Source organism: Ranitomeya imitator, chromosome 4 (assembly GCF_032444005.1).
Source record: "Ranitomeya imitator isolate aRanImi1 chromosome 4, aRanImi1.pri, whole genome shotgun sequence".
Taxonomy (NCBI): Eukaryota; Metazoa; Chordata; class Amphibia; order Anura; family Dendrobatidae; genus Ranitomeya; species Ranitomeya imitator.
In genome coordinates this window covers 675,251,633-675,279,631 of record NC_091285.1, presented here as the reverse complement: position 1 = coordinate 675,279,631, position 27,999 = coordinate 675,251,633, and the positions used below count along the sequence as shown (strand labels likewise).

The 27,999-nt window shown below is 45.7% G+C and overlaps 1 protein-coding gene across 5 annotated transcripts in view; it reads left to right on the top strand.

The window, feature by feature from the left end:
- The first annotated feature begins 266 nt into the window (after positions 1-266).
- The window catches only part of ACHE (acetylcholinesterase (Yt blood group)), a 43,533-nt gene continuing 15,800 nt past the window's right edge, over positions 267-27,999 (top strand). The window contains exons 1-4 of one of the 5 annotated variants that reach the window (XM_069767330.1): positions 12,704-12,813; positions 20,137-21,669; positions 21,767-21,936; positions 23,489-23,554. In XM_069767330.1, the coding sequence (XP_069623431.1) occupies positions 20,159-21,669; positions 21,767-21,936; positions 23,489-23,550 (1,743 nt within the window). In that variant the 5' untranslated portion in view covers positions 12,704-12,813; positions 20,137-20,158 and the 3' untranslated portion in view covers positions 23,551-23,554. Of the gene's footprint in view, positions 392-12,655; positions 12,814-20,136; positions 21,670-21,766; positions 21,937-23,488; positions 23,555-27,999 lie in introns of those variants that run through there. The other 4 variants (XM_069767327.1, XM_069767329.1, XM_069767326.1 and 1 more) reach the window with 4 other exon arrangements.

Below are 27,999 nucleotides of genomic sequence, written 5' to 3'. Positions count from 1 at the left end.
GTAACCTTGCTGCATTCCCCACACACTGAATACAACCCAAAAAAAAGCAGAATGAAGGGGAGAAGGTGAGGCCCGGGTGTCCCGGACCTGAAGGAGTTAATGCCGCCCACATATACAATAACTGCCCCAGCTGTGTGATCAGTCACTGGGAATTCCCACTATCGCAGGACACTAATGACTGAGATCTCTAGTAAGAACACCCCCCTCTTCTACGGAATGGTACAGTCCAAAAGTTTCTGATTGGCTAGAAAGTTGTAGAAACTTTTGTGACCAGCCCAGCAGAGAGTAACATGGAGCCGGTCAGACCTAGGGCAGCCAGTCCAGGGCCCCCGTGTGTGGGGCTGGGCTGGAGGACCCCCAGTGCAGGCTGCTGGGACTGACCCCACCACAGGTGAGAAGGCTGAGAGCAAGCTCCTAGTTTGCTCTGTAAAGAGGTTCTGCAGCAGCTAGTACTTGCATTAGTTTAGTCTTAAACATCTGAATTGGACTAACTAACTTCCCTCAGCTGCTTCAGAGACTCTTTAGAATCGGTGTCACTACACTGTAGCTGCTGCAGAACTTCTTGCATCCCTTTTGTATAGTGAGACCTCTCGGATATAAATCTAGTATGGGGGTGGCATTATAATATTCATTTAACCCCTTCACGACACGCGCCGTGCATGTCTGTTCAGCTCCTGACGTTTGCCTGTAACAGCTGCGGGTGGAATGGCGATCCACTCACGGCTGTTAACATGTTCAATGCCTCTGTCCATCTGAGAGGGGCATTTAACACTCACGCGCTGGAAGCTCGTAACGTGACCGCAGGTTGGCATGACAACCTGGGGTCTGCAGGAGACCCTTGGGTTCATTGCTGGATAGCTATGAGCGCCACCCAGTGGCCAGAGCTCATACAGGTGATCATTGTAGCTACACGCAGCAGGGCTGCAGCTCTATGTGCAGCACAGGCAATTGGATGAAGCATGTGGGGGAAAAAAAAAATGTTTTTAAATATTAAAAAACGTTAACCCCTTTCCGACATCGGGCATAATAGTACGCCGATGTCTGACTCCCTCCCTTTGATGTGGGCTCCGGTGCTGAGCCCACATGTTTCCCAGCACATGTCAGCTGTTTTGAACAGCTGACATGTGCCCCTAACAGCCATGGGTGGGATCGCGATCCTCCCGCGGCTGTTAACCTGTTAAATGCCACTGTCAAACACGCGCTTCCAGCAAGCGCATGGGAAATCCCACCCATTGGCTGTCACATGACCATGGGTCGCTGATGGGTTGGCATGACAACCAGGTCTCCAGCAGACCTCTATGGCCGTCACTGTTGGATTTCTATGAACGTCACAGGAAGTGAAGAAATCTGCTACATACAGGCAGGGCTGGCTTTCGGCAAAGTGGGGTCCTCGGCAAAAAGTTTAAAAAGGGGCCCCAAAATTCTAGCATATTGCACATCACACAGAAGCATTTCGGTTGTATTTACACGCGCTGATCTCAGGCCGCTAAACGAGTGATCGACAATAGTGAAGTCGTTCTCTTGTTTCCCGGCCTTTCTCCTCCATCTGAGGAATAATGATGCAAACAGAATGATCACTAGCAGATCACTAACAGATCACCATACATGATCATGTTATCAGCAGCACAACTACAGTTTACACCGGCGATGTGCTGCTGAGAATAAGGATTTCTGTGCAGGTGTAACAGGCCAGACTAACCCCCCCCTGCCCAGAATATACCCAGGGTTAAAGTGGCCCCTCCAGGTCAGAATATACCCCAGCTGCTGTAGATCAGGCAGCACACGGGGGCAGAGACAGTGCACAAGGGAGGGTGAAGAGACAGTGTGCAAGGGGGGAAGAGACAGCGAGCAGGGCTCCTGTGCGCTGTTTGGGACCCCCTGTGTCATGTCTGTGGCCCCGTTCTTGAGTATATTGCATATTAAAGATCCGTGTTTGTTTGTTTTGTTTTTTTCACGCTTATGAGAACCTTTGAGTGATGTACTCAAGAACGGGGCCCCGGACATCACACATCGCACAGGGGGCCCTAGAGATCTTAGGCTAGTTTCACATTTGCGCACGGCTGTGTAGGCTCAGTGAAGCCCCGCCCATTGTCGCGCCTGCCAATTAAGCTCCGCCCAGGTGCGCATGCGGCTATCTTTATCATTGGGTACACAGGCCCTGCGGATGTTTGCGTCCGCATGCGTTGTTTTGACTATTCGGTGAACGCAAGAAAATCCAGCTTGATGCCTTCGCCGTGGGTTGCAGCACTGTCAAAAGAACGTCGGTGGAGCTTAACTGGCGGGGCGCAGCAGTGGTCAAGGCTTCACTGACAGCGTACGCATGCGCACGGCTGTACACAAATGTGAAACTAGGATTGAGTGATATACTTAAGAGCAGGGCCCCAGACATCGCACAGGGGGTCCCAGATAGAGCGCATGTCCCCTGTGCGCTATTTTCCCCCCCCCCCCCCTTGCGTGCTATCTCTTACCCCCTTGCTCACTGTCTCTGCCCCCTGTGCGCTGCCTGGGGCCCCTGTGTGCTGCCTGATCTACAGCAGCTGGGGTATATTCTGACCTGGAGGGGTATAATCTGACCTAGGCCACTTTAACCCCGGGTATATTCTGGGCGGGGGGGTTAAACTGGCCCGTTACACAAGCATAAACAATCCAATCACTCGATGAATAGGCAGTATTTTGCTTGTTTAGTATAATGCGCTCCCCATAGTCCTCCACGTAGCATAATGCGCTCCCCATAGTCCTCCATGTAGCATAATGCGCTCCCCCATAGCCCTTCACGTAGCATAATGCGCTCCCCATAGTCCTTAGAGTACAATGTAGCCCCCCTCAGACTATAATACAGCCACCCATAGAATATAATGTAGCTTCCTCCCCTGTCCGGGAATATAATTCAGCCCCAGTACTTAATCACTGATATATTTAAAACAAAAACCTACACAATCCCCTCCTCTCCTCCTCATTGCCCGCGCTGCTGCGGTCTCAGCATCTGCAGGCAGATGGGAATGATGGGAGAGGGAGCGTCCTCTGGTGCTCTCTCCTCTAGCATTGAATGCGGTACAGGGGTAATCGGTGCTGGGCGAGCCTCCTGACTCATGGGCCTCATAGTGGCTGTGTGGTGTGCTGCTATTAGCAACACGTCACTGGCTGGGGGGCCCTAGGCAGCTGCCTAGTCTGCCTGCCCTGCATAGAAGTGATCTGATCATTGCCTGTATGTAGCAGAAGCAATCAGGCTAAGCCACCTTCTAGTCTCCATGGAGACTATTGAAGCCTGCCAAAAGTGGGGGGAAAAAAGTCTTTAAAAACATTACAAAAATATTATAATGCAATAATGGGCGATCAAAAGAACGGATCTGCGCCAAAATGGTCTCATTAAAAACGTCAGCTCAGCACACAAATAATCCCTCACCCAACCGCAGATCACGAAAAATGGAGACGCTACGGGTATAGGAAAATGGCGCTAATTTATTTATTTTTTTTAAACAAACTTTTTTTAATTTTTTTTTTCACCACTTGGATAAAAAAAAAAATAACCTCGACATGTCTGGTGTGTATGAACTCGTGGTGACCTGGAGAATCACAATGGCCGGTCAGATTCAGCATTTGGTGGGGGGGAAAAAAAGTGGAACTGGGCTTTTTACTTTGCAATTTCACCCAACTTGGATTTTGTGTTCCCATTTTCCAGCGCATTATGTGGTGTTGGTCAAAAGTACAACTCGTCCCGCAAAAAATAAGCCCTCACATGGCCATATGGGGGGGGGGACCTAAAGCTGTGACTCTGGGAAGGATGGGGGGGGAAATAGCCCTGAAGTGAAGGAGTTAATCAGGCATCTAATGATCCAGTCCAAAACTGGACCTGGCTAGAGATTAAGACTACGGCCATGCCTTCAATCCAGAGACTCTAATCCAACCTGACGGTGTGATCTACAAGGTCTCCGAACTAAACCAAGGCCCAGATTCAAAGAATAATTTCTAAAAATAAATAATGGGGAAAAAAAACCCTGCACTAATCCAGAACACATCAGTTCCAAATAATCCCAGTTGGCTCATTTCCTATCCCTATAACTGAGGCCTCTGCACACGTCTGGTCAGCAGGGGGCGACGGTGAGCACAGAGGGAAGCTCCTCCTCTTCCTGTCCAGACGGTATGAAATCTCCTCCACTTCCTAAGGCATGCTGGGAGATCTTTAGGATGAAAAATAATGGTGTTTACGGATCTCCTCATTAAACCGATGTTGCATTACTGCTCGGGGATGATTCCTGCAACGGCGGTGATGAGATGAAGTGCGGGTGGAGTTGCCCTTTAAATTAAGTTTGTGCTGCTCTGCTCAGGAACTGATTGTTGTGTCTGTTTATTCAGATCTGTCATCGGGGGCTTTATTCTATTGTGGTGATTTATGGCAGATTAGGTGGATTTCTTCTAGGTGTCTGCGCTGTAAATCCGGTGATTACATACAGGGGTCTATTACCGGCCTCCCTCATCCAGGGGGATTCACTGTCTGCCCATCTGCACCGTTAATATTGGCTTAAACAATGGTGTGTGTAAACAATAAAAATATATATATATATTTTATTTTTTTGTGCCCCCCAAAATGACCAGTAATTAATGCCCACCTCATAGCAATAATGGCCCCTTCTTCAGGGAGCTTATGTAGAGATCCAACATGGCCCCTCAGTGACTGAGGGCTCAGATGTGCGAGACGCTGCCTGTCTGTCCTGCAGAGGGCGCTGTCAGATTCTCTATACAGAGAATTTGGATCCCACTCCCAGTGGCGTATCTGGGGGGGGCAGCCGGGGCATGTGCCCCGGGCGCAGCTGGCAGGGGGGTGCAGTCGGGCCGCCTAATTCGGCGGTCCGCAATGTCTCTCCCGGTGGCTGCATTCTGCCGCCCCAGTCTGGGAGTCAGCTGTTATCTGTGCCAACTGTCAAGCTGACAGCCGGCACAGAGAAGCTGCAGAGCGCCGGCTCCCAACATGTGCGGAGGTGGAGGGGAGCCCCTGCAGAGTGGCTGCGGCGGGCAGGGAGAAATCCCTGCAGCTCCGCTGCCCAGCGATCGGTCTTCCTGCTTCCTCTCACAGACGCGCCGCTGGATGACGTCATCATTCAGCGGCCGGCTGTGTCAGAGGAAGGCGAGATGCTGCGGCAGAGCGAGAGGAAAGGGATGTGTGTGGGGAGGAGAGGGCAATGATGGAGGAGGAGAGGGCAATGATGGAGCTGACGGGGAGAGAGCACTGATGGGGATGATGGAGGAGGAGAGGGCAATGATGGGGCTGAGGAGGAGAGCAATGATGGGGATGATGGAGGAGGAGAGGGCAATGATGGGGCTGACGGGGAGAGAGCGATGGTGGGGGAGGAGGAGACGGCAATGATGGGGCTGACGGGGAGAGAGCAATGATGGGGATGGTGGGGGAGGAGACGGCAATGATGGGGGGGGGGGGGGGGCGGGGCAATGTCCTGGGGGGAGGGGGGCGCCAAAATGAACTCTTGCCCCGGGTGCCAGAAACCCTAGATACACCTCTGCCCACTCCTGTCCCAATAACTGACCTGCACCACGAGATCTGCCCCGACGAAGGCTTCCTGAGGGGGGAAAAAGGTCAGATCAGAAGACCCCACCTGAATATGCTTAACTGTGAGGAATCACCCTGGGGGTCCAGAGGTGCCTGAATGCAAAGTCTAGCGAACCAGACCGACAGATCTATAGTGGGATCCTTTCTGTCTAAAATCTAGAATCTATATTTACACACAGATACTATAGATCTCTGTAGGTCTGCCTCGCTACACTATGCATCTATACCTATAAATTATATTAATAATCTGTCTCTACAAGGTCTAAAGTTGCAGATGACACTCTTCCTTTGTAACTTGGGGGGGGGGGGGGGGGGGGGGGGAGTGTAGTTATATTCTTGTACATAGGAGCAGTATTATAGTAGTTATATTCTTGTACATAGGGGCAGTATTATAGTAGTTATATTCTTGTACATAGGAGCAGAATTATAGTAGTTATATTCTTGTACATAGGGGCAGTATTATAGTAGTTATATTCTTGTACATAGGAGCAGAATTATAGTAGTTATATTCTTGTACATAGGGGCAGTATTATAGTAGTTATATTCTTGTACATAGGGGCAGTATTATAGTAGTTATATTCTTGTACATAGGGGCAGTATTATAGTAGTTCTATTCTTGTACATAGGGACAGTATTATAGTAGTTATATTCTTGTACATAGGAGCAGTATTATAGTAGTTATATTCTTGTACATAGGGGCAGTATTATAGTAGTTATATTCTTGTACATAGGGGCAGTATTATAGTAGTTATATTCTTGTACATAGGAGCAGTATTATAGTAGTTATATTCTTGTACATAGGGGCAGTATTATAGTAGTTATATTCTTGTACATAGGGGCAGTATTATAGTAGTTATATTCTTGTACATAGGGGCAGTATTATAGTAGTTATATTCTTGTACATAGGGGCAGTATTATAGTAGATATATTCTTGTACATAGGGGCAGTATTATAGTAGATATATTCTTGTACATAGGGGCAGTATTATAGTAGTTATATTCTTGTACATAAGGGCAGTATTATAGTAGTTATATTCTTGTACATAGGGGCAGTATTATAGTAGTTATATTCTTGTACATAGGAGCAGTATTATAGTAGTTATATTCTTGTACATAGGGGCAGTATTATAGTAGTTATATTCTTGTACATAGGAGCAGTATTATAGTAGTTATATTCTTGTACATAGGGGCAGTATTATAGTAGTTCTATTCTTGTACATAGGGACAGTATTATAGTAGTTATATTCTTGTACATAGGGGACAGTATTAAAGGAGCTTTCCTCAAAGTTCTCTATATATCGCAGTCCTATATGGCACTGTGCACTTACAACTACTCGTTTTGCAGTTAAGTAGCTCCACTGCAAACCTATATTATAGTGATTTCTGGATCTGTTCACAAGGTGTCTAGAGAAATGTTTACAAGACCCTTAAACAATGACTTCTCTAACCTTTCCTCCTTGAGTTAGTTTTGGCAGGACCATGTGTGTGCAAAAGGCGTCCTACAGTGCAGAGCTGTACAGAAGCTTATTTGTATAGTAATGATGGGCGCGGGGCCCAGTGTTTCCTTTGACTTCTGTGTGGATTGACTTGGTGTCCATCCTGTACTGGGTCTTCCTTGTTGCTGTCCAGTAAAGACATGGCCAAATAAAGGGGCACCAAATCCTTACACTACATCTTGTTTTGCGGAATTGCCCAGAGTGGGCAGGGTCATACAATAAACCGTGCACCTTATTGTTAAACTAACACGGTGCCATGTGTGCACGGATTAATGTGTGGGCTTAAACTAATCGGCATGAATAAATGAGGTGATTTGTCATAAATGGCCTGGTCCTCATTTTCCAATATCCATGCATGCAGCCCCCCAGTATAGGGGGACAGAGCTGCGGTTCTAGTGCCGGAATCTGCTCTGCTACATCTCCTGCGGTTGCTTTTCTTCTCACTAATTCCGATATTGCAGCGCTGACCTGCAGTGCACTATGGTGCGGTGTTATTTATTTTTTTTTGCAATGTTGGCTGCGGCTGCTCCTTATGAATGACCCCTGCATTGCAGCCTTGGTAACAAATCCTCCACATGGAGGTGAGCTCATTACCAGAGCACTTTATTAAATTACTGCAGCAGAGAGGTCTTGTTGTGTAGCGGATGGCGGGGGGGAAAGTGACACGAGGCTGAAATAAGCGATGCAGGCCGCAATGCTGAACGGTTAGATGCACAGAGATGAATGAGTATGTCTGTCAGCGGGAGGGAGGCCTTGTGGGGACGCTCCTCATAAACTGACAGAAATTATTCTCCTAATATGCAGCACATAACAGAGGCTGAGGGGAGCTCCAGAAGCCATTTTGGGTAGTTGCGGTTCACTCCAAATTTTTCTAATATTTTGTTCTGCCCCCTGTTGTTGGCGAGGGGCACAACGTTGGTACAGGGATGCTGAAATTCCAGGAGAGTCCGTGAATATGGGGCACTCTTTGCCCTGTCCATAGAATAGATGCAGAATGTTTGTTTTTGGGTTTTTTGCTGAAGAAACTCGTACAGATTCTTAACTGTAATTATATTTCAGCGGATGACTGCAGATCAGGATTATGGGCTTTAGTCGTGGATCACTGATGAGTTTATGGCTTTTCACTGTGAGATTTGATCAGCTAAGATGAGGGGAAAAATAAACAGTTTGTAACTCTGCTTCATTATTCCTTGACACTCACTCTTCTATGGATACGCCATACATAAAGTCGGATCCAAAATGGCCACCATGGTCACCACCCATCTCGGTTTTCCCCCTCACGTATACTAATGTGCCACAAACAGGAAGTTGCTATCACCAACCATTCCCATTTTATTTAAGGTGCATCCAGAAGATATGCATGTATAACCTTTTACTGATGCGCAAAGGTCCTCACGTAAGACGTTATCCAGCGCTCATATTTTACGAGCACACACCCAAGACACTCGGTCAGCACCCGAGCATGCCGGGTAACACATCATTCTGGACCCCCTCCCATGAAACCCCCTTAATGTTTCCATTACTACTCGTATCACCCACCCTATACATGGTCCCATTCCCCACTTGCCCCTTTTAGTCTATCCCATTAACCCTTATACGACCATTTCCCAAGGCAAAAAAAAACTCTAAATGTGATCAGCGTAAGAATCTCCAGGAGATTCTGAGGGGAGTGGGCTCTGTGTATATATATATATAGATGACGGATGGAGTCTGTAGGGGAGATGCTTTCTATATATAGACTGTAGTAATGGCAGGAGGTTATATAAAGACGAGGGGAAGAGGTGGAGGAGATGCCGCGCTCTGGTGTCCTCCTGGGGCCGCTCCGTATCCACCGCTCGGGCCTAGATCTAAATTAGTGAATTAAGGACATGACCCTGAGGCTGCAGCTTTGGTCTGAGGATGTATAAACCAGGCCGATAGTGGGGGTGCTCAGTGACCTGGGGGTCCCTCTTTGGTTGCCCTTATGTTCCTTTATTATACTGTTATAATGCATAGGGGGGCACACCGCTCCATTGTGGGGGGCTGTGTACTAGTGGTTATATATGGGCACTAGGCCGTGAGTAACCATAGCGATACTACAAACATGGCAGCACTTTAGTGGGTAATATCGAGGGGCAGCACCAGGATTACATGTTCCATGTGGGATCCTGTCAGTTGTTGCCGAGTCTCCTCACTCCTTCTTCTGTGCCTCCTGCTCCTGTATTGACTTGTCCTCTCCATTATGTTATTAGGTTTTTAACTGATAAACGAGATTGAAGTCAATAAGACAAATCGAAGGCTAAAAACCCAATCAGATTGTGTAACGGGCCATTCCGATCAATGGCGACATTCACTCTAGTGGTAACGTACAGGGCAAAAACTGGGGGCCTTGGATTCGGCAAATGGAGAAGGGGGCAGAAAAACTTCCAGTGAAGGGAATTCTTAATGCTTACAGAAACCAAGATGTCGCAGCCGAGCCCTGATAACAAGCCCAGAGCATTATCCTCCTCCACCATCTGTACAGCAAGCACAATGCAGTCAGGGGGTAAAATTCTCCAGATTTCGCCAAACACTGACACCACATGGCAAAGTGTGATCCGTCCCTGCACAGAACACTTTCTCCAGAGTCCAGATTGTGCTGACGTTGATACCAGAGTAGGTCTGGACACTATAGTTACTGTATGTGGTGACTCTTCTGCCCTCAGAATACTGACCCTAAACCTGGTAACTGGCTGTGCCACCACTGCCAGAAATTGCAATAACCAAGTCTTGCCTCGCTATGGAGGAATTTCAGCTACTCCAGAGTATTTGGTCTATCTACAGTTGGTCTCTTGTAGCTCTGGATCTTTTCCTACCGTGTATGCTTTCCAAGCTTTGTCAGACTGGTGGGCGGACATTGTCACTCAGCAATTTCTGATCTCCGTAGTGCTGACTATACAGCAGTGTTCCTCCTGATGTATCCGAGCAGCCTTCATTCCATTACAATAATTGGACGCAGTGCAGGCTCTGGATAGTCGCATCAGCAGAAGAGCGGGCGTGAGCCTCCCGTTAAATCACACGCCTGGCATCAAGGGTCCATAAATCTAATCTAGAATGACATGAAGTATCGACCAGTGTCCTGACACTTCTCCAGTATGAGGCTATGTGGGGAGTCTTCTCCTGTTGTCATGCAGGTGAATAATTTACCAAATTGGACACCCTTATTTACACAACTTTTATGCATCATGGCTCAATTTTATATCTGTTTTGATTGCACTTAAGACTCCCTTGAACCATTCCTCTCCTGAAAATTTGATTGTCTTTAGTGCCACAGAGTGGTTCCCACAGTAAAAACCTAAAATTGTCCATTTTTGGCCACAGAACCACCCAAGAATAGGCATGTGTTGTCCTTAAGTTTTTCCTTGGAGGGTTTCCAACTCAAAAACCTGGCCCTTCATCTGACGTGTTATGCTTGGGTCAACATCGAAAGGCACTGATGTCTTGATCAAGCAAATGTAGAAAAGAGGTCTTCATCGTTGTTACAAGGGACAGCCAGGAATGAGTTCACTCCCAAGATATTCTACCTATGGAAGGGTACAGAGATGAAGGCTTAGACGATGCCTTAGAAACCTAATTCATGTCTAACTTTACATCTTTATCTAAAAGACAAAAAACCTGACCCTAACCTAGGGCATTATAAGGGATGACCTGCAGAGAATAAACTAATTGACGACCAGCATGGATTCATGAAGAATGTCGTGTCTAACGCAGGGGTGGATGATTTCCTCAGTACACAACATTGTGGGCTATCATTATTTTAGTGACAAAATGAACAATTGGAGGAGAGGTTGAACTTGATGGACCTAGGTTTGTGTTTGTTTGCCTTCCCCTGACCTGTGTGAAAATTCCTTACCACCCGCCCAAACACTGACTGTACAAAGAATTTCAACATGGGTAAGAACAAGGACATACAAGAACCTAGAGTTGGGCCAAATGGCAAAAACACTGTCTGGAGCTGTCCCTAGTGCTGAATGCTCCCTATTTCTTGATTTTTGGATGATTAAGACTTGGAGACATTCCTCCTTTCTTCCCTGTTATATTTGGACCCTGACCCCCACACTTAAACTGGAGGTCTCTTAACTCAAAAATTCAGCACTGAACTTTTAGGACCCTTCATAAGGCTAAAAAAAACCTGGTAAGTGTAGACTTTACTAGATGGGTTTGGTCTTTGGGTGGCACTCTTGAGGATCCACTGAAGTACCATTATGGGACAAGTAATTCCCAGATGGGGTAACAGTGAGCCTAGATGAAATCTTACTGAAGGTTCCTGAAATCCGAAGCTTCATTACTGAACACAAGAATCATTTCTTTAACGTGACGCCATATACGACCCCCCCCCCCCCCCCCCTCTTGTCAGGCACAGTCCATCCGCCTCAGTAATCCAGTGCTCATGATTTATAGCGGCACATGGGAGCGCAGGAACCATTACTCATTATTCATTTTGACATCCCTCAATTGTTTTTTTTTTTTCTTCTCACATTGACACCCAAGACAGTTCTGTGATTGACAATGCCGGGAGCTTTCTTCCTGTCTAAGTCGGTGTACTATGTAATTCATTTCTCAGTAGAACGGTCTCTAAGGAAGATGTCTATTTTCAGCTGTCTAACCAAAGTCTACCTCTGTCTATCTTTAGCCATCTGTATCGGACTACAGCAGTCTCTCTCTTTGGTAGTCTAGTGTTGGCCCACTGGAATAGGAATGGTCTCTTTTGTCTGTCCACACACGAGCGCTCTGTTCTATTCTAGCTGTCTATTTATATAGAAGTCTGGAGCACTCTCTTATCCTGGAAGACTAGCTGTCCAAATAGAAATGAGTGCAACAGACGCTCGGTGTGGTGTCTGAGATGGCGGTCATTATATAGTGGCACTTCAGCTGTTCAGTTGTCTGTCTCTCTATTGTCCTGAGTGCAGTGTCTCAATACAGAGGTTCATCATTTTGCTGGCTTTTTGCATCCCAGTCTTGTCCTGAAAAGATGGCATCCTAATCCTAGCAAAAGTTGCACTTTAGACTTCTCCATATCAAAAGCCCCAAATCAGCGTGGGTTTTTTTGTTTTTTTTCTTTACGATTTTTGTACTAAATTCCTTAAAATGGTTATGGTTGAGACATGTAAAGCATTGTTCAAGACTTTCGCACAAGTGGAAAAAAATAATTCTGACCCCATTTTGTAACTGTAGCACAAACATAGGGCCAAAGCAGGAAAAAGTCTAAAATAACTCCAGGAAGGCCTAGAGTATAGTTGCACTAAATTCGTAAACTTTCCTTTTGACCAAATGGTCAAACATTTGGAAAGACAAACTGATGTAAAAATCAAAACTAAAACAAAAGTTGCTGTAGCTCTAAAAGAAACAAATAAACCCTAAAATGACCATCGAATGCCGTTAAGACAAATTAGAAACTGGTCAATTTTGTCCTATAGAGGAAGGAGGCCATCGAGCCGTCCAGACTCCTGTGTCTATACTCTGCCTCTCTATCGGTCTTTATACCGGAAGGTGCTGCTTCCTCCGATGTGCTCTCTAGTTGCCTTGCATTTTGTGCTTCTAGGTGCTCTCTAGCTGTCTTTCTGGCTGCTGTCTCTTCAGCCACTGCAGGGAGGGAGCGATGGAGGCAAAGGAGGAGTTATCCAGGGGCTGGAGAGAGTAAGACACAGAGATAAGCAGAACGAGGGATAGACTGAGGGAGGGAGAGCAGATGCAGAGCTAGAGAACCATCCACAGGCAAGATCTGTTCAGATTGTCTCAGGTAAGAACAGACTATAACAGTATGTATTGGTATGTGGACATCTTAACTGGTTCTTCGGACTTGTATGCAATTTTTTAGGTTGTTAAGCTCTGTGGAGTTCTTATATTTCATGTTAAGCCTTGATCAATGTGTTTGGTCATGCATGGGGTCATTATTGGGTCATCCGTCGACCAACATCTGTTGGACACGCAAGTGTTTTTCACTGTAAGCATCAACAATCAAGAATGACATGCCTACATGATGGAAATATAATGGGGGCTCTCCAATATATATCATCTGGGGGTGTGGAGTTGCCCTGTAATGAGTGACTTGCATTATTTGTGTGCCATGATGGACAGCTCTTGGGTGGAGAAGATGGCATGGATGCTGAGCATCGCTGCTCAAGTGACATTGATGGGTAGCGTTTTGATGGAAGTGTCATCTATTACTTCTTAAATTTTTGTACTGGAGGTCTTTGGCATGGAAGTCGCCTTGATGTTTGATACTGCGTATGCATATAGGATATCGTGTGGCTACATGTTGGTTAGTGGTGTCACACGTAAGATCAAAATGGTATAAAGCCATGTGTTGGAGATAATGACCATGACTTGTAATCTGATGTGATGGTGGCCTCTAAATCATGGATGGCTGATATTATGGCTTGTCAGTCCATGGGAACCCCAGAAACTAGGTGTTCTAATGGCAAGATGACCACACTTTGACCAATCGGCTTATTTTGATTTTTGGAAGTTAATAACTAGCAATGCACAACTGAGGTCTCCACCCACACCCCCATATATTTTGGGGGAACTACTCAAATGATTTTGCTCATTATAGATGTTTGAGCCCCCACATTACATGGAGAACTAGAGTAACACTTGCTCTTTATGCATTACGTGAAAGCTGACAGCTATGTCGGATTGTATGACACTGGCCGGAAGTCTTGAAGATTAGATGACACAAGCCATACATTTTTTGGACAGTGACTGCTGTCTGTTTGGGGTTAGGTTACTGCTGCTAGAAGTGGCTACGGTGCTTGGAATCAGTCCCACCGGCCATCAGAATTTCGTCTTTGTCGGTGAAGGAGTTGGTTGTAAAGGGAACACAGATGTAGAATGTCGGGATAATTTCTGGTTGTGTTTAGTAGTTTGTGAGTATTTAATTATAGGTGGCGCTGGTCCAAGGAGTCTATTAATAATTCAATTGTAAACACAGCTGGTAACCATCAATGTGCAAGGCTGTAATCTTAGGACCAGGGACGTAGCAAGATCAATCCCATGGCCATCTTGTGCATTTGGGATACTCTGTAGACACCCAACTTTGCTTTAAAAGGAAAGTAGCTCACGTGACCTCCTGAGTTCCTGGCTTGAGATGACCTTGTTTCTGTTTAAATCATGTATATTTATGGTCACTAGAAGTGTTTTGAGTCCAGAAAGTAAAAACTAAAAATGAGGGAAGGATGCTTCCCTTATGTCAAAGTTTTCTAATCTCTAGGATGGAGGAATCTCCCACCCTGCTGCCTACTACTCTGCAATGTCATGGCAGAAAAAATATTCTCCCATCCTTAGTCGCTTCCTATCTCACCCCAAATGAAAACTCCAAAAAGGATGAATCTGTTTTAACTCAACCTTCGGATTGCAGAATGGCTACAAACATAAAATGTATAGTAAGTCCTGAAGTCTAGTTGCCACTTCTGATTACCCTATAGCTACACCCCTGGGTGTTGGAGAAGACCAGTACCAAGTTACTAGACACCATCAACTTCCCAGTAAGCCACCTTCTATGGAGAAACAGAGAAAGGGAGGCCGGGTAGTGGATGCTCTCATCCACTGGCCCGGGATCGCATGGACCAGGAATCATCCCACTGAATGCTCGCTCTCCTCCTTTTCTGTGGGTATACTACGACACAGAGTGAGGGTAAAACAGTGTGGCAATAATTAAGCCGCAAAACAGACAATGACCTATAGAACAGTCCCAGCAAAATACCCAAGGTGGTGCAAAAATGGTCTGACTTGCCTGGATTACAGCTCTTGGTGAGCACTCACGGAGGTAACAAGCTTCAGAAGCTGACAGTCCATTAAGGTACATGACCAAAGAGTCACAACCCGGCTTCTCCAAATGTCTCCATGGAGCAAGGTGACCGGTGGGACCCAATCCTGGCTTCCCCAAATGTATCCATTTGTTCAGTGATGGTCATTGGAGCAGACCTGTAGTCTTTCAGTTGGGACTGTAGTCCCCTAAGCTGACATCAGATAGAATATCAAATCCATGGCCTTGATGGAGCCATGTTGTCCTAGTAGTGTTTTATGGTGTCCTGGCTGTTCTGTCAAGTCCCTTGTTTCTCCTTGCAGAATGATAAAAATCCCTATTTATAACTATCTGTGGCTCAGGTCGTCATCCACAGATCTGGGGAAGGTGGGATGAGTTCAGATCTCACTGATTAAATACTGTGTAGCATGTCCTTCTGTTTTGCAGGTCCACAGACTAGCTAGCCTGGTACAATATGTAATCAACATATTAACAAACATCTATTCATTTACCCGATGTCCTTGTCCTCCAGAGAACTGAAAATAAGTTAATCAAACCGACTCAAAAGTCAATATCCAGACTCCTACAAGTAGTCTTTCTTAATCGTATGTCTCATGAACATCTGGATAACTAAGATGAAATGCTGTCGTCAAACCTTCTATATGTCCTAGTGGACTATATGGGGACAATTCTGATGTGTTTAAACTACTGTGCACTCACACATCAAGCCTAATGGTTGTAGGGGGAGGAGGGGTGAAGAGAAATATCTTCCCATTCCTCAGGTAGTTACTGAAGGATGTACTGAAGTATTAATGGATCCTGCTCTGCTTCCTACTTTTAGACAGTTCAGAATGTCAACTAATATCCCAACGCTATTCTCTACAGCGCACAAAAAATACCGCCATAGTGTCATGGTTATCCAATCGTGTCCAATCCCAATCATGCTGCTTTAAGAGACCCCATAAATAACTGCTGTAAAGTCATGAGTGTTAGTTTTCTTCCTTGGATCACAGTCCATGAGCGTTGAGTAGAAGACTTTGCAGAGATCTTGGTCCAGTAGACAATGCTAGTTCTTGGCTGTCATTCTCCGACCTGACCTGGCACAACCTCATCATTGCAGCCCCCCAATTCCATCCACCATGACATCTTGCTGGGGCTACAAATTGGGCAGCAGGTGGTTCACCCAGCTCTGGTCTGGTGATTAGCAAATATTTGTAGGACCATCTCTGTAGTCTAAACTCCATTAGCCAGGTTTCCATCCCCTTAAAACTTCTTCTTTTGGGTTCCACTTGGGCAGGGATGTCAAACTCAAATACAAAGGGAAAAAATTCAAAGCTTGGACAAAGTCGGGGGGCCGAACTTGATATTTATTAAAGTCTACAATTGAAGTTTGCTTACCAAATATAACAATTTCATTTAAAAAATCTACATTTTAATGTTAGAATAAAATATTGGAATAGTGGTATGTAAAACAGTAAATCATATAGGCTAATTTAAATATGTAATGTATAAAAAAAACTTAATTGATACAGATGATAAAGATTGATACCCACAAGTGCCTCAAACGCTGTATGACTCCTCTATACCCAGGGTATGATGACCCTACTATACCCCCAACAAATGGTGACCACGTCACACTGATTCTTCAACTGTAATCTCTGCACGGCCCTCCATTTAGTATAAAAGCCACAGTGTTCTGTACAGTATGGGTCCCACCTAGTCGTCCATGCAATATAATGGACCCCATAATTTGATAAACCTCTCCTTGCCATTTCCACTGCTGTTCCAATGTCTTCAAATCCTCCACACATCTCGGTACAGCAGGTGCGTTGTAGTGACCTCATCGTGCCCACTGTACTGAATTTCAGCTGACACTCCCTCAAGCATTGCTTTCAACTGCATTGGCATCTAGGATGTCGATATAGTTGAAATTGCGTCGCTGGTCAAATATACATACTGAGGGCCAGATTTGGCCCTTGGGCCAGAATGTGACATGTGATTTGGAGTCTAGTTGCCCCACCCAAAAAAAGAAATGGAATGAAGACCCTAGTCCAAACTAGTCAATGGCTCCTTCTTGTCATTCTGCATTTTCTGGAATGACACCCTGTCAATTCTTCTGCAGTGTGGTGGATTTTCCCTCTTCTCCCGCTCCTCCTTGCAGCTTCTCTCCTCCCTCCCTCTTGCTCTGTCCAGCTATTTCATTCATTTCATTAGCCACGTAGGGGAAGTGTAGCAGGTTCCCTATCAGTGATGCATTTGCAGAGGCCTCGCTCTGACGGCTTGCAGTTCATATTCGCATCTGCAGCCTCCAACACAACACAGATCCCTCTCGTAATGGTGTTGGGGTGGAATCCATGCAATAGTCTTGTCTCCTGCGCAGTGACAGGCCTCGCTTATCTGTGATGGGTTTCCTGCTCTTCAACAAGCTGCTGTTTTCTATCATCTCACTAATTGCCTTATGTTTACTTCCACAATGAGCAAACAGTAGGCAGTAATGACTCTCGAGCTTCTGCGTTGGATTACTGCTCTTCAAATATTTTAAGGGTGTTGTGGCCCATGCAAAAAAAAAACAATGGTGTGTGGGTGACAAGTCATCCAGGTGGGTTCCGTAGCATGTTATATAGGTCCCATGGCATCAGATATGCCACTGGAGAAGATGGAGCTGCACACAGGATCTTCTTGGTTAGAAGACCACATAAGATGCCTTGGTGCAAAGTAGCGGAGTGGTCATGAGGAGCCTTATGGCTTGTACTCACACGAAACTCGGATGAGTTTCGCATGTTAATACCCGGCACTCAGATCGGCGCGTTCGGCCGCATAGGAATACATGCAGCCGCACGCTCAGCTCCTGAGTGCCGGCATCTGCGCCGGTTGTTAACATGAGACTCATCCGAGTTTCACGCAAGTGAGTATGAGCCCTTAGGTTAAATCTCTGAATGCCATCTTTGATTCCGGAGATGGCCAAAGTCAAGAATGAGCCTGGCCTCTGCTGGTCCCTTGCATTTAGTGGAGAGCAGGTCAGGATACCTAATAAAAAAAAAAAAAAAAAACATCAAAACTTCCCGAATGTCCACTGTACCCTACAACAGATGATTCAGGTTCCAATCCAAAGCCTCAATATCATGGCCTTCTAGATAAAATTCACTAATGCTTTTGACTCTTGTGCTACCAAAGAAAAATTAGTGGTCTTGCACCCCTGAATAATATGATGGCCATGTCTGTGGTTGCACCACCACTAAATTTTCCTATAATTAAATTAAAGTTTTCCTATTGATGGATTTCCCTTTATCAGCTCCTGGAATCTGGTATGTAAATGACAATCCAAAACGACAAGGTCTGTACACTCTGCGAGCAGTGAGGCATATACAACGTTGGTGTGTGTGTGTATATATGTGCATGTTTATTGAAACGCTATCTGTGAGCTGGCCCGAAATAGACAAGAGCCAGCTGCTGGATATGTCTTGCTCCCTGTCTTTCTATCTAGCCCCCCACCACCAGCTGAAGCTGACAGTGAAAACATTCAAGGGTGGCTAGGAGGATAACCTGGGTCAGTACTTGTCAGAAATCAAACACCGTAATATACCCTTGATGTCTCTAAATGGTGGTGATTTTACAAAGTGTTCATCTAGGGGGATTCGAAAGGACACCACGGCCTATACATGCCGATAATATCCACATATTTTCTTGCACCCTGACCCCTAGTGTTATGATTGTTTTTAGAAATGGGACATTTTGTTTTAGCTAATGTCTGCAAAATTACTCTATCCTTACCTCTAAACCCGATTTTTACTAGGGTTGGTTTAGGGCTAGACAGGCAGATCTGGGTTACAATATTTGGACATTCGTCTCAGACATGAGTCTGTAAGATCATGTCAGGAGACCTGTGGTCAGTTCAGGAATTGTGGTCCATAAACGGACAGTCAAATGCCCATTTGAGGCTGGCTGTAGTGTAAAGATGTAAAAGAAGCTCTTGGTGAGATTGAATAATGTACAGATGCTCATTCTGCCATCTTGGCTGCTGTTTATGCAGAGCACAGAATAGAAGATGACCAACTAGGTCTTAACTGCTGCTATTGTGTTGACGTTGGGGATAGGCCCATGGACTCCTGTGTCTAGGATAACCGCTCCTTGTCAACACTACACAACTGGTCCCTTTTTAACAAGTTGGCCATACATTTTGGTGATATGCCAGCTCAACTTGGTGATTTGATGGCATCAAACTTTTGCCAGCGTGTAGCATCTCCCAACTCTCTGATGGCCATTATTGAAGGATTTGAGTAAGATGAATTTTTCACCTTACCCAATCATCCTGTACAGTATATGAACGATGAGCTGATGCCAGAGGGGGGTTTATTTTCCTCACTGACTAGTCACTATGCATTAAAATGAATGGATTTTGAAAAGACCCAGATACCCTGGCAATTCTGACTCCCATCAGGTCCATACTGTTCAGTTCACACTGGGTGATGCAACAGACCTTAGATTATGGAGAATATCAGATCATAAATTTTAGACTGCGACAGATCCATGTTGCACTGTATCAATCATGAGATGTCTTGGATTCCTACTCTAATGATATCCCTGTCAAATTTTTTTTGTCTCTAATTTAAAACTGTCTTTCACCATGTGAGGTGACCATAGTATTAGGCATAGTCTATAAAGTCTCTCATTGGCTCAAATATCCATTCAATATCATGCTAAATCCACATGGTTTGTGGTGGTGAAAAACTGGACTAGGTAGCCATGAACATCTTACATTTTTCTGGACCTCAGAGGTGCCCTCCTCAATTCTGAGATAAGAGACACCCTACATTCTCCTCCCTTAACCTCACACGCCCTCCTCTAATGCTTTCCATGAACCTCCTGTAGCTGTGTCTAACACTGTGTGTACATGGTGAGGTCACAGCTGTTGCAAGGTTCTTGGAAGTGAGGAGAGCCACAAGTTGGTGGGAAAGGGAGAAAACGCAAAATTAAAAAGATTAGAAGGTGAGGAATGTTGGAGATGGGCATAGGAACATCTGACTAGCACTGGGTTTTTAATGTCTTGTGTTGGCCTACCAAAGCCACGACAAACTATCATCTGTCTTGTCCTCCTCAAGCTTCTCCCGTGCCCTGTCTTCCCCTCTTTATCTCCTTGCAACAAATTCTCCTTATCTCTCAACCACTTATGATGTTCTAGGAAATCTGTCCATTTCCCAGTGCGTTATACATTTATTTTTTACTTTTTGGTTCTGGCCTAATTTTGTTGTCTTTGTAACTTGAGTTGACTCCTGTTAATACAGAATTTTTTTTTTTTTTTTCTGCTTGCTCTCTCAGGTACCTTCAGTGAGAACCAGTCATGCAGTTCTTGTCTTTTGCAGTGTTTGGTTTCTGCACCCTCTCTCTCCTCTTGTCTCATGTGCTCTGCCAAAGTGATTCTGAACTTCTGATTACCACCCGTTCAGGTAAAGTGAGAGGTACCCGGCTAAATGTCCTCTCCAGCCATGTCACCGGATTTCTGGGAATTCCATTTGCCGAACCACCTGTTGATAAGCTAAGATTTCGACGGACAGAACCAAAAAAGCCATGGAGTGATGTTTTTGATGCCACCAGCTATCCTAATGCGTGTTACCAATACTTTGACACCTTGTATCCTGACTTCCCTGGAATGGAAATGTGGAATCCTAATACTCCCATGAGTGAGGACTGTCTGTACCTTAATGTTTGGGTCCCTAACCCACGCCCCACAAATGCAACTGTCATGGTCTGGATCTACGGTGGTGGTTTCTACAGTGGATCTTCTGCTCTTGATGTCTATGATGGTCGTTACCTATGTCACACTGAAAATGTCATAGTGGTTAGCATGAACTACCGTGTGGGTGCATTTGGTTTCCTGACATTGACACCAGGAAATGCAGATGCTCCAGGGAACGTGGGCTTATTTGACCAACGCTTGGCACTCCAGTGGGTTCAAGATAACATTGTATTTTTTGGTGGTGACCCTAAAACAGTTACTATCTTTGGCGAGAGTGCTGGGGGTGCCTCTGTTGGCATGCATGTGATCTCTCCAGGTAGCCATCAATTGTTCTCCAAAGGTGTACTGCAGAGTGGCGCTCCAAATAGTCCATGGGCAACTGTTACACCCCAAGAGGGTCGACGCCGGGCTGAGCTGTTGGGAAAGTTGCTCGACTGTAAACAGGGTAATGACACAGAACTGTTGATCTGCCTCCGGACAAAACAACCACAGCAACTGATTGACCATGAGTTTTCTGTCTTTCCAGCACCAGGTGTGTTCCGTTTTGCTTTTGTCCCTGTGGCTGATGGAGACTTTTTTCCAGATGCCCCTGAAACTCTAATTAATACGGGCAGCTATAAGCCTTGCCCACTGATTGTAGGTGTCAACCAGAATGAAGGGTCTTACTTCCTTATATACGGTGCTCCCGGCTTCACCAAGAACAACGAGAGCTTGATCACCCGGGAACAGTTCCTTGGTGGGGTGAGAATGAGTGTCCCTGAAGCCAACGACATTGCTCTGGAAGCAGTCGTGATGCAATACACAGACTGGGCAGATGAGCACGATACACTAAAAAATCGAAAAGCTCTGGACCAAATTGTGGGAGACCATAATGTAATTTGCCCCGTTACTCACTTTGCTGGAAAGGCGTCAGAGTTTGGCAACAGGGTTTACGCTTATTACTTCGACCATAGAGCATCAAACATCGCTTGGCCAGAATGGATGGGTGTTCCCCACGGGTACGAAATTGAGTTCGTTTTTGGTCTTCCTCTGGAGCCGAAACTAAACTACACCAAACAAGAGGCAGAACTGAGCCGTCGGATGATGCGATACTGGGCAAACTTTGCACGGACAGGGTGAGAATGAGCACTGCAAAATCTGTGTTTAATGAGATGGTGATGTGAAAATACTATTGATTTACTTAAATGTGTTTTTTCTTTATTTTCCGAATAGGGATCCTAATGAGAAAATTAATGGCCGCCTGTCAAAATGGCCTTTGTACACTGCAACGGACCAAAGCTATCTGGAACTGAATAACAAGCCCTTCCAGAACCTGCAGGGAATAAGGGTGCAGACATGCACCTTTTGGAACCGTTTCCTGCCCAAGCTCCTGAACATCACAGGTATGGTAGACCTTCATCCTATGTCTATGCTAGGCAAAGTCTATGGACCACACTCGTCAATGCTTATATGCCAGTATTTGGGCTTCAAAAAGTTGAGGGTTGCATAATTTGACATGATAAAACTTGACTTGTGCTTTCGTGACATTTTCATACACCTCCAAGTGGCTGAAGTTAGGACGGGTTAATGGCAACTGACACTCTCCAAATTGGCAAAAATCCTCACTAGCCAACCATTGTCTTTATCCATTCCCTGCAAGAGTAAGATTTGTGGTGAGGCACAAGCACACATGTACACCACTTTACACCTCTTCATGAATCGGGACAGTGACAAGATCGAATTCCAACCCATCTCAAGACCTGCGTGAACAATGCCAGTCTCGCTGAATCTGGCCTGGAATTCGCAATGGGTGTTGACTAAGCCTCTTCACTTGCCTATAGAAGGTGAAACTGCCATCAAGATTTAGTTAAAATTAGTCAGGAACTACAGTTATCACTGATCAAACCAAAAATTAATGTATACACATTGGCTCACAAAATTGTATTGTGTACCCTGCTTTTCAGGAGTGCCTATCTAGTCTTAGGCAGTATGGACACCAGATCTTGTCATAACTGGAGATCTCCCAGTTGAGCAGAACCACGGCATGCCCACTAGACCCCTCCCAATCTCTGGCTGTTATCAGTTTAGCCCTGAGTACTGCCTGTGACTAGATGGGAAAGTCTTACACCGAGGCTTAATTGATTGACAAGGCCTGGCAAAAATTGATTTCTGCCAATAAAGGTCTTAAGATCAACTACCAGTTACCATATGGACTTTCCTTTCTGCTATTGATAGCCTTGCCTATCTAGTCCCAGGCAATAAGACATGCTCTTGGCCTTAGTAGATATTAGAGATTTGTTGGCGGACCCCATTAATTTTGACAGTGATTTCACACGAAACTCTCCGAGATGTGGGCATACGTGTGCATGGTGGTAATGCTGCCTATCTTGTCTTCAGAAATATGTTACACTATTAAAGTGTGTGTAAAACCACTTCTATAATCGTGAGGGGTTCCACTTGTGTATTTCCTCTGTATCTTGTCTTTAGCAGCATTTTTTTTGCTATTGTAGTACTGGCATGGCTTTAATCAACGTTCCTATACGAACTATGCATGCACTAACACTTACCTCCTCTTAATTTTATGGGTGCTCATGACTGCTTCTCTTGACCCCCTTTGACAGAGCTGATTTCAGTTTTTTTTTTGTTTTTTTTCTGATTAGTCCCTTTAGGGGACTTGAAGATTAGCGCAAGCAATTGGACAATGTACAGCGATGCCGTAGTATTGCTGCATATGGTGAAGGTCACTGTCATTATGGAGCTCCTGGGGTTACAAGGAGCTCCATAACGACACGGGTCACCAGTTGACACCACAACCCATCAGCGATGTGTTAAGGTGGATTTCGTGAAGGGGGTTAAAGAGAACCTATCTGCACCGTTTTTGCAATATAAAGTGAAGATCTGTCTATAAATGTGCTTATTCTCCAGCTTAAGGGGGGCCTTTTTTGCTTTCTGTAGAGACCTGCTTGATGCCAGTGAAGCTGGACTGTGCATGTGACTTGCCGCTACGTTGGCCTTAAATGCGTAAGCTTTGTGTTCTCCTGTTCTTGCATCTCTCCGTTCTTGCACTCGTTTCCCTCCTTTACATCTACAAGAGTTGAGGACCACACCCCCTTGACTATCTTATGGAGTACACACTCACTTGACTCGCAGGCCATATCTCTGGTCCGTAGAGTCACAGTAACCATAGAGCAACAGCGCCGGACTCTGGAGAAGAGCGGCGTTTGCCCCAGAGAGGAAGACTATTTATATGGCAAGTGGCGTCCTCGAAGAATAGATTATGGAGTGTTCTTTTCAGTAACATCCCATAATTCATTTCCCATGACTTCGCTGGCTGGCGATGTTAATCTTTAACATGTGCTACGGAACAAAAACAGTTCTAAAATCTTCTAGCGCAATCCAAGATATTTTAGGAATCCCTCACCCAATCCCATCTGTTAGTCCAGGGACGATGTCTCTTTTGGAGAGCCCATAGTCTGACATTCTCCCTATTAAAGGGGAAATTTACCACCACCCCACAAGCACGCACATCTAAATTTAATCATTCACTTTCCAGCAGTCTTTGTTCCTCATGCTTTATACTGCAGCTCTTTCCCCCCCCCCCCATCTCTTCTATTTTATAAAGTACCTGCGTCCCTTTTATATCCTGAAAATCCTGCGGACTTTCCACGTTTTTCCACGTACAAAGAATGGAGAGGTCTGAAAATTGTATCATAGGTATACTTCACCTGTGAGAGAATCTTTAAAAAAAAAAATATGATTTTTACATATTTCATGCAATAAAATGCAAATTATTTGATACAATAGAAAAACAGAACTTAATAACTTGTCCAGAAACCTTTGTTCGCAATTACAGAGGTCAGATGTTTCCTGTAGTTCTTGACCAGGTTTGCACATAGATGTTGGTCCCCTCCTCTATACAGATCTTCTCCAGATCTCTCAGGTTTCGGGGTTGTCGCTGGACAACATTGTGTTTCAGCTCCCTCCAAAGTTTTCTCTTGGATTCAGGTCTGGAGACTGGCTAGGCCACTCCTCCAGGACCTTTGAAATGCTTCTTACTGAGCCAATCCTTGGTTTCCCTGGCTGTCTCGGGTCATTATCGTGCTGGAAGACCCAGCCACAACCCAACTTCAATGCTCTCACTGGGGTAAGAAGCTTGTTGTGCAAAATCTTACAATACCCCCATCCAGCCTCCCTTCAATACAGTGCATTCGTCCTGTGCCGTTTGCAGAAAAGCACCCTTAAAGTATAATTTACTTTTTCTCTAGCCCCCCCCCCCCACCATGCTTCACAGTTGGAACGGTGTTCTTGGGATTGTACTCAATCTTCCTCAGCACTGCGAGTGAACTACCAAATGGTTCTATTTTCGCTTCACATATGACAGCACGCCTGGGGTGGGCGAGGATTTGTGAATGTGAAGGAGAGAAAGTTGTGGTCAGAGGGGAAGCAGTGAGTTATCTAGGTAGGAGATTGAGCAGAGCCGGACGAAGACCAGGTCAAGGGTGTTACCGTCCCTGTGTGTCTGAGAAACCTAGAGAAGTGGTTAGTGATAGAAGCTGGGATGCAGATGTGGAAGTGAGGCTGTTTATGGGGATATTGAAGTCTCCCAGGACAAGGGTTGGGAGTTCTGAGGACACGAAGTGCGGCAGCCAGGCAGAGAAATGGTCCAGGAAGTGGGTGTGTGAGCCTGGGGGCCGGTATATGACTGCTACTCAGAGGGGACGAAAGAGCCTGATGGTGTGGACCTCAAAAGAAGGGAATGAGAGTGATGGAGCTGGGGGATGACCTGAAAGGTGCATTGTGGGGAGAGAAGTATGCCGACTCCACCGCCATGTCTGTTTGTGGGTCTCGGGGAATGTGAGAATTGTAAGCCACCATGGGAAATGGCAGCAGGAGAGAGTGTCAGAATCCTGAATCCAGGTTTCCATGAGGGCCAGCAGATTCAGAGTTTTTCAGAAGGTATTTGTGTAGGAAAGGAAACTTGTTGCATACAGATGTGGATTCCAAAGGGCACAATTAGGAGATGGAGTGCAGATAATTAGTAAGATTATTAAGGTTTCTGTGAGGTAGGGTATGGGTTGAGGATGGTGGACCAGGGTTGGGGGAGATGTCCCCTGAAATCAGTAGGAGTAGGAAGATAAGCTAGTAGCTTTTGGAATTGTATGAATTTTTGTTTTTTTTGCGCAGAGAGTTTGGGCAAGATGGACTGAGGCTTTTCAGAAAGGTGAGAAGTGCATGGGAGCTGTACATTGGAGAGGGAGGGAGTGAGGAGCTGATGTATGAGTCGTGATGGAGGGGTATTGGTTGGTGAAAGTGGACTGCAAGGGAACATGGGAGGATAGGAATAAAGTACATGGATAGACGGGAGAGCAGAGTGTGGGTTACCTGACTCCTGCCATGGAATAACTGCTGTATCACGACGCTTAGCTCCGTGATGCTTTGCTTCTGGGACGCTTACGTGCACCCCTAAGGATGTTTCTCATCATGGATGAGACCCCCTGACTCTGCCGCAAGCCTTAGGTCTTTGATCAAGGCTGAGGTGGAAGGTTCCCTAAAAACACTGTTAAAAGAGGAAGAAAAGAGCAAAGGCGGTTGCCACGGAGTCTGATGGTTCTCCACGGTCAGAGGGAGAATATAATGGTGAATCCACGTCCTCCTTGGACAGTGATGGGAGGCATGCCATGTCTTCCTGCTGAGAATACAGATGGGCTAGTCAAAGCTGTTGGATAAACAATGGGCCTGAAGGCAGAGAGAACATCTAAGTCCCTGGAGGATATAATGTTCAGCGGGTTGGAGGAAAGGGAAAAAAAAAATACCTTTCAAGTTAATGGCAAGATACAAGCACTCGTAATTAAGGAGTGGGAAAAAGCTGGAACAGTCTGGTACCTTGCCCTCAGGAAAGAGGAAATGCCCCATTGAGGAAAAGGACTGAGGTCTGGGATAGTCCCAAAAATTGCCGGAGCAGTGGCTAAATCTTCAGAGGACAGCTATGCCCTTTGAAGATTGTGGGGTGCTAAGGGATCCACTAGACAAAGCGATGGATTTCTTAAGCACTGGGAGGTAGCTGCTGGGGTCTGAAGCCAGCAATAGCTGGAACCTGTACTGCCCACTCCCTTATGATCTGGCTGCAAAAAAAAAAAATTGAGGAGCAACTTAATGACTAGACCCTAAGATTAAAATTCTGGCCAATATGCCTGTTACACGGAGTGGCAGCTCTTCTCTCAGATGCTTCTACAGACTCAATGAGACTAGCTGCTAGGTCAGTGGGCCTTTAAAATGCATCTAGACTGGCTATATGGCTTAAGGGATGTCCTGGGGATCTGTAGTTGAAAAACGACATTGCTCCATCCCATGTGACGGCAAATTTATTTTTGGACAGAAATTAGAGAACCTTTTGGAAAAAGCTAATGACAAAAAGGCTTTCCTGTACTCCGTATGGAGGCTAGTTTGCCATCATTTTATAGGAGGAAATTCAATAGGGAACGACCTTCATGAGAAAATGAAAGTGGGAGTCCAAGGGCAGAAAGGAGCTGGTGTCATGTTCGGAGGCCCTCTACATCTTCCAAAAAGCCCTCCCAGTGACATCATGTCAGAGTTCTGGGGGGGGTAGGCTCTACCTTTCCTGCCTGGGTGAACATTTTCCCCCAGTCGTTGGGCCTTGAGCCTTGTGAAGGAAGGTCTGAAACTTTGTTCGTCTGCCTCGTCAGACCTTCAAAAAAACACCCCTCAAGAAGTCAAAACAATTTGCCCTGGAAACAGATCATGGGACTCTTAGGAAAAACTGGTTCTGTGAGAGATCTCAGAGGAAGGATTTTATTCCTCCTTCTTGATTTATTAAAGTGAATAAAACCGGAAGGTTCCTTTAAGAACTATCAATTACTCAATTGGTGAATTGTAAATTGCTCCTTCAAGATGGACTTGGTGAACACAGCTATAAAGCTGTTATACCACAATTGGTTCATGTCAGTCATCAATTTGAAGGATGCATATCACAGACCATCAAAAGTTTGAGGGTGGCTTTGTATGTCCATGGACAGGTCAGGCATTACTAGTACACAGCTCTTCTGTTCGGCCTGTCAGTAGCTCAGAGAATTTTATTCGGACTCCCATGACAGCACTACGAGAGAGAGGATCCGCCCTTCAGGAACAGGAAACCTACAGATACAAAAGGGCGGCACCTCTCCCCATGCATCAGTTGGTTTCCTGTTCCTGGAGGGACTGGATCCTACAAGAAGATTGCTAGCAGATTCCAGGCCGGCCGGACCGATTCGGGTAGCGAGGGGGTCTCCTACCTCGGCCGGTGCGGGGTACCTGAAGCAGACACGGTGGCTCTGGCAGGGCTGCACGGCAGTGTCTGATCAGCGTGGAGCGGTCGCCAGGGGGTGTCCGGTCTCCGGAAGCCGCGCGTGGTATGTACAAAGGTCCTCCTCCCTTGGGGGGGTCGGCGGCATTGTGGGGGCGCCCTCGGA